Source organism: Pristis pectinata, chromosome 3 (assembly GCF_009764475.1).
Source record: "Pristis pectinata isolate sPriPec2 chromosome 3, sPriPec2.1.pri, whole genome shotgun sequence".
Taxonomy (NCBI): domain Eukaryota; kingdom Metazoa; phylum Chordata; class Chondrichthyes; order Rhinopristiformes; family Pristidae; genus Pristis; species Pristis pectinata.
Genome location: NC_067407.1, coordinates 46809075 through 46825022, shown reverse-complemented (window position 1 = coordinate 46825022; position 15948 = coordinate 46809075). Strand labels below are relative to the sequence as shown.

Sequence of the window (15948 nt, the reverse complement as noted above, 5' to 3'; positions counted from 1 at the left end):
GTAAATGTTTTTCACTGTATCTCAGTACATGTGACAAGAATAAACGAATTCCAAATACAGTTGCATGTACCAGAAGTGAGTTCACTGTGATGGATTGGGGACCCTCGTTAAAAAGCAGGACAGAAGCTAACATTTAAGAAACAAATGCAGATACTGGAACAACTATACATTCCTTCTGAAGCAGAAACACAGAAGGAAAATGCTGGCATACAAAAGAAGCTGAGGGTTGTATGAGAACTAAAGAGGAAGCATAGAAACTTATTAGACATAGTTGCCAGCTTGAGAATTTGAAGCTATTTAGAATTCAACTAAAAAAAGACCAAGAGTTTGATTAAGAGAGGAAATACAGAGTGTGAGAGTAAATTTGAAAGGAACATAAAAATGGACTAGAAAAGGTGCAAGCATGTGAAAAGAAAGAGGTTAGTGAAAATGAATGTAAATCCCTTACAGTCAGAAGAGGGAGAATTTATAATGGGGAAGAAAGAAACGGAAAAACAATTAAACAAATTTCTGTCTTCATGAAAGAGAAACCAAATAACTTCCCAAATTGTGAGGGAAACAAGAAGTTCATGAAAAGGAGGAATTAAAGAAAATTAGTATTAGTGGAACAATAATGCTGGAGAAATAAGACTTAAAATCAATACACCTCTAATAATCTGCATCCCACAGTACTAAAATAGTGGATGCACTTGTTGTCATCTTGCAAAATTCTGTAGATTATGGAACTGTTCCTGCAGAGTGGGGGATGGCAAATGTTGTCTCATGATTTAAAAGTGAAGAGTGAGAGAAAAAAAAAGAGCCTGACTAGTAGAAGGGAAAGTATCTATATTAAGCTGCAGGCTAAGACATATTATACACAACTGTAACTTAAAATTAGCAGGAAAACCAAGTAAACATATTACCTCAACAGTGAGGAACTGCAGAGCTCTGAGAGGCAGAGTACTCTGGGTGTCCTAGTGCATGATTCACATAAGGCTACTATACAGTTACAGTAAATAGTTGGGAAAGCTTACACAACATTATTGTTTATTGCTTGGGAAATCATATACAAAAGAAGGAAGGTTTGCTTTAGTTGCATAGGATCTCTATGAGGTCATATCAGTTCACCATACTGTGAACAGTATTGATCTTCAAAGAAGTAGACAGATAGGGAATTAAAATGGCTTTAATTCTCCACTTTGATTCTCCATCCCACTCTGACCTACCTGCCTGTGGCCATGTGCATTATTACAACAAGGCCCAATGTAAGCTTCAGGAACAACATCTCATCTTCTGTCTAGGAGAGTGGCAGCCTTTTGGACAATATTAAACTCTCCAATTTTAGGTATTTTATATATTTATTCATTCAAGGGATGTGGGTTTCGCAGGTTGAACCAGCATTTAATTACCCATCCCTAGTTGCCATTGAGAAGATGTTGGTGACCCGCCCTTTCTTTCTATCTGTATCAGAATTAACGATTTCTGTGGTATATCATGTATCTGTAATTTTGGCTCAGTTTTACTCTCTCCATTGGTACAGCCTGATCAACTGGGCATGTCCTGTTATTAGCAACACGTAATACATACAAAGGAGCACAATCTGAATTTAACTGAAACATTAACCAATTTGATCTCATCCTGTCGGACATTCTCATTGTCCTATACATCCTTCTCCCACCTTCTCTGCAACTGAAAACTAATTTGTTTCTCCCTTTCCTGTTCTGATGAAGGGGCTCGGACCTGAAATATTGGCTCTATTTCCCTTTCCATGCATGCTATCTGGCTGTCTGGCTGTTTACATAATTCTTTTTCTTCATATCTCTAGCATCTGAAGTTTTCTTTTGATTTTCACAACTAGGAGTATAGAGAAATCCTTCATTTTATTGTTGTTTGAAGGGACACTGTTAACACCAGGATAGCTGACGTGGCAGTGAAGTTCACTGCAGATTGATCAAAGACTATCCACAGTTCACAAAGTGTGTTAATATTAACAGAAGGTGATAACTCCAAGCTCTTAGCTGCTGACATCTTCATTTAATAGGTCTCCCAGTGATGACATTACTGGCAGCAGTCTATTAGCAATGCTTTATGGATGAAGAATGGCGGAATCTGCCTGTCAGTGTCACTTATCTCTGCACAATGAAGGGTGAGAAAACATTTGAACATTGCCAGTGTGTTCAGAATAATTTGCAGCAAAAAAAATACAAAAATCAATAACCATAATAATTGGGCTTTAACCTGAATTGTAGTAGAGTTCCCATTTCAGTACCCTATATGTGGGTTTTGACATCCTGGTGCGAAGTTAATGTGCTGAGTCAGTGTCCCCATTGTGGCTTGTCTCTGGCTGCTGCCTTTGAATGTGCAGAGAATCCTTACTTGTCCTAGATGGGGCCAGCTTCAGACAGCTACCCAGGGTAGGATGGAAGAAGCTGCCTGGGATGGCTGGCTGTGGGGCACGGGTGAGCATGCTGCTTGGGAGGTCACAGTGGGCAGTCACTTGAATCCCTTGTGAGGGAAGATATTAATGTCCTGAACCTGCAGGAGAGGCAATCTCTTAGAGGAGGGCAACAGTCTGCTAGCACTCAGGCCACTCCAGACATGGAGCTGAAGTGGCTGGTTCCCCATCTTCACTCATTTCCATGGAGTCAACTCTCAGTCCCGCCTGAACAGTCTTTAGCTCATGATATACAATGGTGTCAGGGGGTGGCCTATTCAGTCTCTGCTCCTGGAGGTTGTGTGGAGTCAGGACAACGTGCCCATTTCTTTGCTGGGATGATGGCAATCCCATCGCACAGCCCCTATAGGTTCCAGTGCTAGCCACTGTGCAGGCACTGATAGAATCCACACAACTTTCTACTTCCATGCAGTCTCATCCTGATCCAGATGGATATTAGGGAATAGGAAGAGGAGCAGACTATTTTGTCCTATGGTTACCCCACCATTGTGTAAGATTATGGCTAATCTGATTTTCACCACAGCTCCATTTTCCTGCCTTCCTTTATAGAGTAATAATCTACCTCCGCCCTGATTCAGCCTTCATGTCTCCTTGGCGTAGTGAATTCCAAAATGAAATTCCTCCTCATCTCCATCTTAATATGGGTGTCCCCTTATTCTGAAGATAGCTCCCTAGTTGAAGATTCCTCCATGAAGGAAAACATCTTCTCGGCATCTATCTTGTCAATCACTTAGAAGCTTATGTTTTAAAGTTCACTTACGTTCTTCTAAATTCCAGTCAGTACAGGGCTAATCTGCTCAGGCTCTCATTGCAAAACGCCCCCCCTCATCTCAAAGTGAGCCGATCAGTTCCTGACTGAGGACATGTTTCAGAGTAAAAATTACCTGGATGTTGTTTTAAATGTCTTTTTGGCTCCTCATCCTGCACTTTCTGTGGACTTACAAGGATATAGCTCATCGTAAAGATTGTGTCTCAAGGCAGGATGCAAGGTTTGGGGATTAGTTCAATGTTTTCAAATAGTGGCATAGGTTGGATATGGAGGAATACATCTTCAAATATTCATTGCTAGTAACGGTAGTTTTTGTCTACCAACTACTGCTCAACTTACACAGTTAGGCATTTAATTGCATTCACACTTTTAATAAGATCATTCCAAGTTCACTGGGTGAAATACTTTGAATATGATTTCTGATAATTATTTTCCCATGTTTATCAGGGCTTCAAAAGACTTTCTCTTGAGCCGTACAGAGGATGTTTTCTTTTCAAGCCGCTGCTCTCTCTGTTTGGGTCATTCACCACTGTGACTTTTTCCTTCCCTATTCTGAATTTACAATTGTATCATTGTTTGAAGTTATTTCACATTTGAGTTCAAATAAGTCAATAATCAGAACTTAGAGGAAGAAAATAATTATCTTTCGTGGAATCGGAAACTTAAATCACAGCTGGTTCTGGGTATTCTGGATATTTATTCCCCACTGATCTCTGTTGTTGGTCAGTGATTGGAAGTGTAATCTGACTGGAATACAATCATAGCATGTCATTCTTCAGTTTTTGTTTTGCTGACTTTACGATTTAGTTCATCTCACTGGAAATGGGTTCACATATTGTAATTTATTCCAAAAGAAAATATTTCACTGCTATATTTTGTTTAGCATCTGAAACTCAGATCTTAGCAATAAAAAATGGAAACACTAATTGATTAAACAATAAAAAGTTTTACCAAAGATAATATTTTCACACAGTGATTTAGTGTAACAACTGGATAAATTTACAACAAATATTTTATTTACCCTGTGCCCTTGTTGTACAAGAGCTTTATTGTTCCAAGTTATTGTGTCTGCCATTAAATTAATTGTGATAGAGACAGTATTCAATATGTCAAATGCAGATGCAAGTCCTTTTAGCAAGGGGAAGTCTGTTGAAAATGCACCAGTCCTCATTGAAGGGTCTGAGGTGGAAAGGATGAGCTGCTTCAAGTTCCTAGGTATCAACACCTCAGAGGACCTATCCTGGGCCCAGCACATAGATGCAACCATAAAGAAGACATGCCAGCATCTCTACTTTCTTGGGAGTTTAAGGAGATTTGGCATGTCATCTAAGACTCTGGCAAACTCCTACAGATGTACAGTGGAAAGCATTCTGACTAGCTGCATCACAGCCTGGTATGGAAACTCCAATACATGGGAATAGAAGATGCTACAGAGAGTGGTGGACTCAGCCATTTCTATCATGGGTACACTCTATCCACCATCGAGGAAATCTACAAGAGGCATCATCTCAGGACGGTGACATCCATCATCAGGGACCCCCACCATCTGGGTCATGCCCTCTTCTTGATGCTGCCATCAGGCAGGAAGTACAGGAGCCTGGACCCACACCTCAAGGTTCAACATGAGCTTCTTGCTCACTGCCATCAGGTTCTTGAACTGACCTGAAAAACCCAAACACTATCTACAAGATTTCTTTTTCTCCCTCTCAATTTGCACTGGTGTTATTATGTTTATTTTTGTCATATATGTATAATGTATGTTAATTTAAGTTTATGTTAACTTATGTTTGTCACGTCTGTCATGCACTGTCCTGCTGCCGCAAAAAACTAATTTTCATTACATTGATACCCTGTGTATGTATGCATGAAGCAATAAACTTGAATTTGAAAGATGCATGCATTTTGTTCTGTTGTGTAAGACAAGTAAAATCTGAAATTAAAACATAATTTGTGGCTGAAACCTTCAGCTCAATGAAGTCTGCTGCATCTAATGTCTTCAAGCAGTGGAGGTACAGAGAAATAAACAATGTAACCCGTTTTTGGACTGGCCAGAGCTTATCATCATTGATTATATGCTACAAATTCAGTGGGAAAACTAAAGGTCTTTGGAGGCCTCTAGACATGCATGTGCTCTTGGGTTTCAACATGAAATGCAATATTGTGAACAAGAATGAACTTCTATAGACTTCCAGATGGTCAATCCATTTACCAAAAGAATGCAATTAATCATCCTTTTTTTATGATCTCATCTAATTACATCAAGACTATTTTGGCTAAGTTGTTCACAATGTGATAGCAAAAGTAGGTTGACAGGCACGAATCACTGATCCTGCACTGTTAGTTGAAGCTAAACAGCACACATAGCTAAACTGTACCCTGGCACATTAAACCCGAAGCAGAGTGAGGATTATCAATTTAAACAATTTAATTATTTCCAGATACATTACAAATTCACAGGGTGTTTATAAGTACAAAGACAGCCAGAACCTTAATTATATGAGAGTGATGCAAAGATAATCACGTGTTAATAAGAATGACCACCATCATGAAGCTGAAAAATAATGTTACAGAACACTATTGCCCAGTAAAACGAAAAACATGATGATGCTGGAGGAACTCAGCAGGCCAGGCAGCATCTGTGGAGAAAAGCAGGTGTCACGAACCAGCAACAAAAGAAACACACTGAGTCATGATTCAGTGTTAACAACTATTTTATTAATCACTACTTATGATAATACGTAAAATAAAAGTAAAAATGTTAGTATGTTAATGTTAAACCTCGTACGTTAACCCCAAAACTAAACTCGTCGTGTGTGTGTGTGACAAAGTCCCAAACTCCAAGATCCGGAATGGTTCTTAAAGTTCAGTTCCACAAGCCATAAGGTGAAACATGAGCAAGGGCTTCTTCAACAACCACCGTTGTCAGAAGATAAGACGTAGATGTAGAAAAACATAGAGAGAGTACATACGAAATCCAAATGTTCCACGATGGAACCCAAACGACACTCCAGTGTTTACTCGGTAGTGACTTCCTCACCCCGAAAAGCATCCGAGTCGTGGTCGTCCACACACAAATACCTGTTTCCTTCTACAGGTCAGCAACAAAGTGAACTCCACTGGATTACTTCCAACTTCTATACATGGATTTCAGTAGCAAACACAGTTATTGTTTCTCATCCATCAATAGAGAAAACAAGCAAGCTGGTGTCTCTCTCCCTTCTCTCTCTCTCCTTTTTTCTTCTTCTAACTTCTTCAACAACGTCATTACGTCCTTTATCTTCTATTGACGTAAGCACGCCCCACACACACATACACACACACTCTCTATCTTAAAGGGACTTTCACTGAGTCTGTAACACCTCCCACCTAAAAAAAAATTTTCCCCAAGAAAAATTTAACCGCGCATACAGTTAGTAATGTTAATAATTATCATGCTACACAACTACAGACTATCAGATTAGTACAGATACATCGGGAACATACATTTAACATCGGGAAAGACAATCAGCAATCACATTATCTTTGCCTTTAATCTGAGTTATCATGAGATCAAACTCTTGCAAAATTAAACTCCAGTTTAACAGCCTTCTGTTCTTGTTTTTGACTCGGCTCAGAAACACCAATGGGTTATGATCTGTATATACAGTCAATGGTTTCTGAGCGGTGCAAACATATACACTGAAATGTTGCAAGGCTAAAACAAGCGACAGTAATTCTTTCTCTATGGTGGAATAATTCTTTTGATGCTCATTAAATTTCTTTGAAAAGTAAGCTACAGGATGGTCAATATCATCAAGGTCACCCTTCTGCAACAACACAGCTCCTGCAGCTTCATCACTGGCATCTACTGCTAATGAAAATGGCTTTTCAAAGTCAGGTGTTTTGAGCACAGGATGGTAGCATAAAATGGCTTTCAGCTTCTCAAATGCTTCTTGACAAGAATCTGTCCAAACAAACTTTACTCCCTTCTTCAGAAGATTAGTTAGGGGAAGAGCAATATCAGCAAAATTTTTACAAAATTTTCGGTAATATCCAACCATTCCCAAAAATCTTCTAACAGTCCTCGTACCTGTGGGAATAGGGAACTCAGATATTGCTTGAACTTTTGCCTGAACAGGAGCTTGCTTGCCTTGACCTACAACATAACCAAGATACGTCACAGTGGCATGGCCAAATTCACTTTTAGCCAAGTTAACTGTAAGGTTAGCCTTGGAAAGTCTTTCAAACAACCTTTCTAACGCAGAGATGTGATCTTCCCAAGCATCATTCCCAGTCACTAAGTCGTCAATGTAGGCATCTGTATGTTTTAACCCATGAATCACTGAATTAATCATTCTTTGAAATGTTGCCGGAGCATTTTTCATTCCAAATGGCAAAACATTGTATTCATACAATCCAGAAGGGGTTACAAAGGCTGAAATCTCCCTTCCTCTATCTGTTAATGGAACACACCAGTACCCTTTTAATAGGTCAATCTTTGTAAGAAATTTTGCCTTTCCCACTCTATCTATGCAATCATCCACCCTAGGAATAGGGTAAGCATCTGACTTTGTTACAGCATTCACTTTCCTGTAATCTGTGCAAAATCTAACAGTTCCATCAGGTTTAGGTACAATAACACAGGGCAAACTCCAATTTGAAGTAGAATGTCTAATAATATCATGTATTTTATCTCCTGATCAACAAGTTTACTTTTTTCCACATTCATTCGATATGGGTGTTGTTTGATTGGTTTTGCATCCCCAACATCAACATCATGGGTAATTATTGATGTTCTGTTTGGAACGTCTGGGAACAGATTTTTAAATTTTAAAATTAATTCTCTCATCTGTTGTTTTTGTGAAACTTGTAAATGGTCCAACTTCGTTTCAAGGTTCTCCATGATATTTTGGTTTTTTAGTTTCGATGGAACAATATTTGGTCTAAATTGGCCTTCCTCAACATCAACATCAGGCATTCTAGAAACAACCTTTACATCATCCACCAAGGCCACAACTGAATCCCTCTCATAATAAGGTTTTAGCATGTTTACATGACAGAGTTGTGTTTTCTTGCGTCTATCTGGTGTTTTGATTATATATGTTAGATCAGTCACTCGAGATTCAATAACATAGGGTCCAGAAAAACGAGAATGTAAGGGATTATTTTGGCTAGGGAAAAATACCAACACCTTTTGCCCCACTGCAAATGTCCTAGGCCGAGCACATCTATCAAAATATGTCTTCATTCTTATCTGGCTGGTTTTCAAATTTTCTCTCGCTAGCTGGCAGACTCTCTTCAACCGAGTTTTAAATTTTTGGACATGGGGAGATCTCCATTTCCTCATTAACACTCCATTTTTGACATAGTATCCACTTGGCACTTTCTCAATCTCCTCACATGAGAGTGCTTTTTCTTTCAATTCTGTCAACTCAGGGTCCTTTGTCTGTTCCACCATAAAATCCTTCCTCGACAAAGACAAATCTTTAAATTCAGGCTCACTATAAGGATGTTGATCCTCCAGTGAAGACAGAAAAGTCTCAGATAAGGCATCATAATTTTCTTCCTGTTTAGGACTGTCACAAGGAACCACATCAGACTGCACCGGACTGTTTGTCTTGGCTAATTCTCTAGCTCTAGCTCGAGTCACCGCACATGATGGGTAAACATCTGGATCATTCTCAGACTCATCAATCCTTGGTTTGGTCGTTAACCGTACCACAGGAACAATTTCTCCATCTGCAAGGTCATTTCCCAATAACAAAGAAACTCCTTCCACTGGCAACCTAGGTCTTATCCCTATCTCGACTGGTCCTTCTACGAACTTTGACTTTAATATCACCCTGTGTAAAGGGACAGACATGGTGTCATCTGTAACGCCTTGCACTAGATTTACCTCACCAGTGTCACTTTCTTCACTAAAATTTAAAACACTGTCCAGCAAGAGAGATTGACTAGCCCCAGTATCTCTAAGAATTTTCACTGGCACCTGGGGTGACTCATCATTCAGTGAAACAAAACCCTCTGATACATAAGAACGGAATTCCTTTCTCACCTCCTCCAACTTTTCCGCTTTTCCCTCTTGCAAGGACTGATCTTTAACAGCATCCCCTAAAGCTTTTTGATTTTTAATTGCCTGAAAGCAAGCATTGGGCACAGCTTCCTTCCTTTTCATCAAAAGGGCACATTTAGATATCGCATGGCCAGGTTTCCTACAGTAATAACAAGTACGCTCAACAGGTTTCTCCAGCCCTGGCTTCTTTTCATCTTTCCCTTTTTGATTACCTCCCAATTGAATCTCCGGTTTACCTGGATTGTCTTTGTAACTCTTTTGAAAGGTTTTAGGTTGTCCCCATTTGGATTTATGGGTTAAAGCATAAACATCTGCCAACCTAGCAGTTGTAAAGTTTCCACTGCCTTTTCATTTAAATATGTTGTTAATTCAGCTGGAACACATCTTTTAAAGTCTTCCACTAATATCAATTCTTTCAATTTATCAAAATCCCCATCTACATTTTTAGCCATGTACCATCGTTCAAAACATATTCTCTTTCCATTGGCAAATTCCATATAAGTCTGATCTGCAGATTTCCTCAAGTCTCTAAATTTTTGTCTATAAGCTTCAGGTACCAATTCATAGGCCTTCAATATAGCTTGTTTTACCTTGGTATAATCAGCTGCATCCTCAGCAGACAAAGCAGAATAAGCTTTTTGAGCTTTACCTTTAATCACACTCTGTACCATAAGAGCCCATCCTTTCCTTGGCCAGTTTGAACTCACAGCAACCTTTTCAAAATGTTGGAAATACTGATCAACCTGATCTTCCTCAAAAGGAGGGACTAATCGAACCTCCCTGCTGGCTGAAAAACCATCATCAGAATCAGATTCCGAACTCCTACGCTTCATTTGTAACTCATGCTGCCTCTGTTTTTCCTTCTCCTCTGCCTCAAACTTTAACCGAATTAGTTCCCGTTCCCGTTCAGCCTCTAACTTCATCTGAGTTAGCTTTTGTTCGGCCTCTAATTTATTTTGTTCTCGTTCAGCCTCTATCTTTAACTGGGTTTGCTCTCGTTCAACTTCTAATTTCCTTTGTTCTCGTTCAGTCTCTATCTTTAACTGGGTTTGCTCTCGTTCAGCTTCTAATTTCCTTTGTTCTCGTTCAGCCTCTATCTTTGCCAGCTGCACCTGTGCCTCAGAAATTGCTATTTCACTGCCAGGAAACTGTTTTAACACTTCCTTCTCAAACACCTTCTTTTCCACATAATGGCCAGCTATCAGTCTCTGAATATCTGCCTTTCTCATAGACTGCTTTACTTCTGTAAGGTTTAACTTTGTAGCAATCTTTATCAGATCATCCTTTTTCGCCACCTCCAATCCCTTTTGGGTTGGTGACTCCAAAAATGCCTTAATATCCATTGCTGCTGGTTTCCACACACACAAGCCAATTAAAAAGAATTTATCAGACTTCCCTCAAAAATCTTTGGATTGAATCCCGAACAAATCTCGTCAATCTGGGGAACTATCCCAGACGACACTCGTTAATCTTTGGATTGGATCCCGGACGAATCTCGTTAACCTTGGGAACTATCCCGGACTAGCCCCCAATTTTGTCATGAACCAGCAACAAAAGAAACACACTGAGTCATGATTCAGTTAACAACTGTTTTATTAATCACTACTTATGATAATACATAAAATAAAAGTAAAAATGTTAGTATGTTAGAATTCAAAAATGTTAAACCTTGAACGTTAACCCCAAAACTAAACTCTTTGTGTGTGTGTGTGACAAAGTCCCAGACTCCAAGATCCGGAATGGTTCTTAAAGTTCAGTTCCGCAAGCCATAAGTGAAACATGAGCAAGGGCTTCTTCAACAACCACCATTGTCAGAAGATAAGACGTAGATGTAGAAAAACATAGAGAGAGTACATACGAAATCCGAATGTTCCACGATGGAACCCAAACGACACTCCAGTGTTTACTCGGTAGTGACTTCCTCACCCCGAAAAGCATCCGAGTCGTGGTCGTCAACACACAAATACCTGTTTCCTTCTACAGGTCAGCAACAAAGTGAACTCCACTGGATTACTTCCAACTTCTATACATGGATTTCAGTAGCAAACACAGTTATTGTTTCTCATCCATCAATAGAGAAAACAAGCAGGCTGGTGTCTCTCTCCCTTCTCTCTCTCTCTCTCCTTCTTTCTTCTTCTTCTAACTTCTTCAACAACGTCATTACGTCCTTTATCTTCTATTGACGTAAGCACGCCCCACACACACATACACACACACTCTCTATCTTAAAGGGACTTTCACTGAGTCTGTAACATAGGAGGTCAATGTTTTGGGTCAGGACCCTTCTTCAGAACTGAAGGTAGGTAAAGGGGAAGCCCAATATATATGAGGGAAAAGCAGAGCAGTGATAGGTGGACAAAAGAGGGGAGGCAGGGTGGGCAGAGGGTGGTGATAGGTGGATGCAGGTAAGAGATAGCGATAGGCAGGTGCGGGGGATGAGGGGAGAGCAGATCCATCGGAGGATGGGTCAAAGGTAAGGAGGTAAAAAAGGTAGTAAAAAAGAGAGGGAGGCTAGGAAGTAAAGAAGAGGCATGGTTGGGAGGTATTGGGGGGAGGTTGAGGGGATTACATAAAGTGTTTCAACATGAAGTACATAAGTAATCCCCTCAAACCGCCCCCTCCACACACCCCTCCCCCCCACAATGCCTTTTCTTTTCTTCCCTTTCCTAGCCTATCTCTCTTTTTTCTACCCTTTTTTCCTTGTCAGTGTTCTCCCAATCCTGTCACAAACACTTCTCACCAGAGATCACTAGATATTACATTGGAGGTGATATTTGCTTATTTCTTCTCTCCTGCATACTGGTGTTCAGGTACCTTTCAGCATCATACCTCAGCAGAGATTAGTAATCCCATTACAGAATAGGAATTGAAGCTTGTTCTCTCTGCTCAGCTGTATGTGTATTTAAACTGCAATCTTTGAGCATTCAGTCACATTAATAACATTATTAAAGAATTCTTAATTTTAACATTAATCACAGAGAAACTCTTTGAAATGAATGAGTTTTGCTGTGGTCTGTTGAGACATACATCTTGGAAAAAGAACAATTTTTTCTTTATGTCATCTTTTTCTCACCAGATTCAAAGATTTACTACATTTGAGGCATTATATAAATGGAAGTTAATATTTTAGGTGTACAAACGCAGTTTCATTTTTACACATCAACCAAGAAAGCAAATTAATAAAACAAGGAAATTAATTGTACCAATATTTTATGCATTTAAAATAGCATCTACAAGACTGATTCTTAATAATTAAGAGCAGGAGATATAAACATTGGTGTCTCCTTCCAACTACCATTGGAAACTTTGAATGTTGCAACTTCAGACTTAAACATAATCTTTGTTCATAGCTTTAAATGATAACATTATTTGGTATTTTAATACTTAATCCATTTGTTTTATTCAGGCAATCATTGTAGCAAGAAGCCTCAGACTGTTTGTGAAGAAGAAACATCTCAAGCTTTCCACTTTTTGTCTGGTTGAGCCTTGTCTGCTTTCTTTGTGATCTGCAATTAAGGAAGCAAATTTGATAAATTGTTATTATTTCACCAAAGCACTTTAAACATAATACTTAAATTTGTGGAGTAGACCTCAGTAACTGTCATCTAACAAGGGTGTCAGTTAGTTGTTGCTTTGCTATATCTATAATTATTTATGGTTCTCCATTGTAAAATTTTAAGAAAAATTGCATTAATAAGAAAATCAAATTGTACTCTTTCCAAGATATATTTCTCAACCGATCACAGAAGAGTCCTTTCCTTTTATAGTGTTCCACTGTGTTTGATGTTAAAATTAAGAATTCTTTAACAAAGTTAATAATGTAACAAAGTGCTACGGGTTCAGAGGAGAGCATGTCTTTCCAGGGCGGTGTCTCCAGGGTTAATCATTTTGGCCTTAAAAAAGGGTTTCTGCTTTGAAGAAGTTCTTAGATATTGATCTAAAGAAGTGGTGTGTTGAATGCCACGAACCATAGCCAGCCAAGGCAGGTGTGAATTTCCCAGCTTTCTTTTGGTGCCATGGTACAACAGTACAGTATGACTAAATGGCAATGCCAACCAATCACACAGGGTATAAAGAAACCAGTTCTCAAGCCAGTATAGGGAAACATTAAGTGTAGCAAAAATACCATAAAACTGCTGAATGTGATTGGCCCAAACGTTTCTTTCTTTTAACAGAGTTAAGGGTCAAGATAATAATACAAAGTGTAAGTAAGTAGGGGGATGGCAATATAAATAAAATGCAAACAGTTATTCACCAGGCTTTTTAAGTGGAGATATACAGACGATTCATTACCTTACAGTGACAAACGTTCATTCATTGCTAGAAAGCAAAAGCAGAAATAAATGTGTATTATTATTTATAAACACCACAAAAACAGCCTCCCTCCATTGACTTTGTCTACACTTCTCACTGCCTCGGGAAAACAGCCAATGTAATCAAAAAACCCTCTCACCCCCAGTCATTCTCTCTTCTCCCCACTTCTATTCCATACAAAAGCTTGAAACCACCAGGTTCAACCACAGCTTCTATCCCGCTGTTATGAGACTCTTCAACAGACCTCTTGTATGATAAAGATGAACTCTTGACCTCACAATCTACCTCATCATGGCCTTTGCACCTTATTGTTTACCTGCACTGTACTTCCTCTGTAACTGTAACACTATATTCTGCATTCTACCTCAATGTACTTATGTTTTGAAATGATCTGTTTGGATGGCATGCAAAACAAAGTTTTTCACTGTATCTCGGTACATGTGACAATAATAAACCAATTACATCTCAGCAGAATGATAACTGAATTGCTGAGTTTGGGAAATACATTTCAAATTGCTCACTCTGATAGATCTGAATCTTTTGCACAGGCTTCAATCAATATTGTTGTGAGATCCTTCACATCAGGTATCTGATGCTTAGTTAAATATATCTCTGCAGTATTGTGATAAGGGAAGTTAGGATCCAATTAAAAACACAGATATCAGCACAGTCATCATCATAAAACATTGCAGCCTTGCTCATGAGAACTAATCGTGCCATCAGTTGTTTTGTTGCAGCATGCCGTATGTAAAATGAACAATGTTTAAAACTATCAACTACTGTTTGTGACCAGTAAAGTATCATATAAATGACTGTTATCAACTCAGATCATCAGATTGACAGACTACAGTCAGTCAATTTTCAATACTGCTTCTATTGCATTATTTGATTTTTAATTTTAGATGTTAGAATTTATTAGTCAAAGGGTGTAACAATTCATTTACAGTTGAACTTCCAGTTTGAATCCCAATATTTGCCAGAGTTTTCACTATAAAAAGTCCTGCACAAGACACTGCACATCTGGCTAAACCCCATCTGTTGACATTTAGCTGAAGCTTGTATAAAATTTATTTCAATTCCTGTTATTTGTAAGACTTTTATTTGTACTTGCACAACCAAGGCCATTACTATAAATCCAAGACTAAAATTCAGGGATTAAAACAGAAAATGTTGGTAATACTCAGTAGGTTAACAAGTGGAGAGCAAAATAACAATTAACATTTAAGGTTATGAGAACCAAAGTTTAGGGACTTCCTATCAATTTCTCATTTTCACTGTGGGTCAGTTGGGAACTCATTTATTATGGTAGATAATCCTGGTTCCATTATAAACAAATAAGCAATTGCAAAAACGGACATTGGGCAGGTGAAGCTTGGACCTTATCTGTATACTTCACAGTATCTTGCCTTTCAAGTAGTTAAAGTCCTAAAGAAAGGTTATGCCATGCTTCTCCTTTAATTTTTACAAAATAAATAAAGATCAAGGAACCTGTCCATGAAATTATTTCTATTTTACTTGTTGCATTCTAGAACATGAGATCAACGTGATATTAAGGGTCAGGATTGAACTCACTATATTCATTAATTCATCATTATCTTTTTAACTATCAAGCTCCGTTCTAGACTGGACATCCAATAGACTGGCAGCATGGTAACATAGTGGTTAGCGTAACACTATTACAGCACCAGCGATCGGTGTTCAATTCCTGCCACTGTCTGTAGGAAGTTTGTACGTTCTCCCCATGACTGTGTGGGTTTCCTCCCACATGCCAAAGACATACGGGTTAGTAGATTAACATGGGTGTAATTGGGCAGTGCGGGCTCGTTGGGCCAGAAGGGCCTGTTACAGTGCTGTATAAATACAGTTTTAATCATAAATATTGATGCTTATAGATTCCTAATCAGCAATAATTGTTCACTGTTGCTCAGTTTAGGCTTTGCCAGGCCCGCTCACTCCCAGACCTCATTGCAACCTTGGTCCAAACATAACAAAAGAGCTGAATTCCAGAGGTGAGAAAAGAGTTACTGTCCTTGACATCATGGCACATCTGGTCTAGTGTGACTCAAGGAACCCTGGCAAAATTTAAGTCAATGGGATTTAAGAGGAAAACTCTCCACTGTCTGTTTTTATACCATGCACTAAGTTCAGAAGTGAGGATGTTCACCTATCATTGTACAATGTTCAATCCAATTTTCAACTTCCCAGCAAATGAAACAGCCCTTGCCTGCATGCAGCAAAACCTGGACAACATTCAGATATGGGCTGAAAAATTTGTAAGCCATATTTGCATTGCACAAGTACCAAACAATAATCATTTTCAGTAAGAGAAACTCTAACCACCTACCCTTAACAGTCATTAACATTAATATCTTCTGGATT

General features: G+C 38.9%; 1 protein-coding gene across 3 annotated transcripts in view; it reads right to left on the bottom strand.

Moving 5' to 3' along the window:
• Positions 1-11912: 11912 nt before the first annotated feature.
• LOC127568496 (L-selectin-like) overlaps positions 11913-15948 on the bottom strand; it is a 35182-nt gene continuing 31146 nt past the window's right edge. For 2 of the 3 annotated variants that reach the window (XM_052012319.1, XM_052012321.1), the window contains 2 exons: positions 13549-13575; positions 11913-12761 (listed from right to left, as the gene is read on the bottom strand). In XM_052012319.1, coding sequence (XP_051868279.1) covers positions 13550-13575 — 26 coding nt within the window. In that variant the 3' untranslated portion in view covers positions 11913-12761; position 13549. Of the gene's footprint in view, positions 12762-13510; positions 13576-15948 lie in introns of all 3 variants that reach the window. The other variant, XM_052012320.1, reaches the window with a different exon arrangement.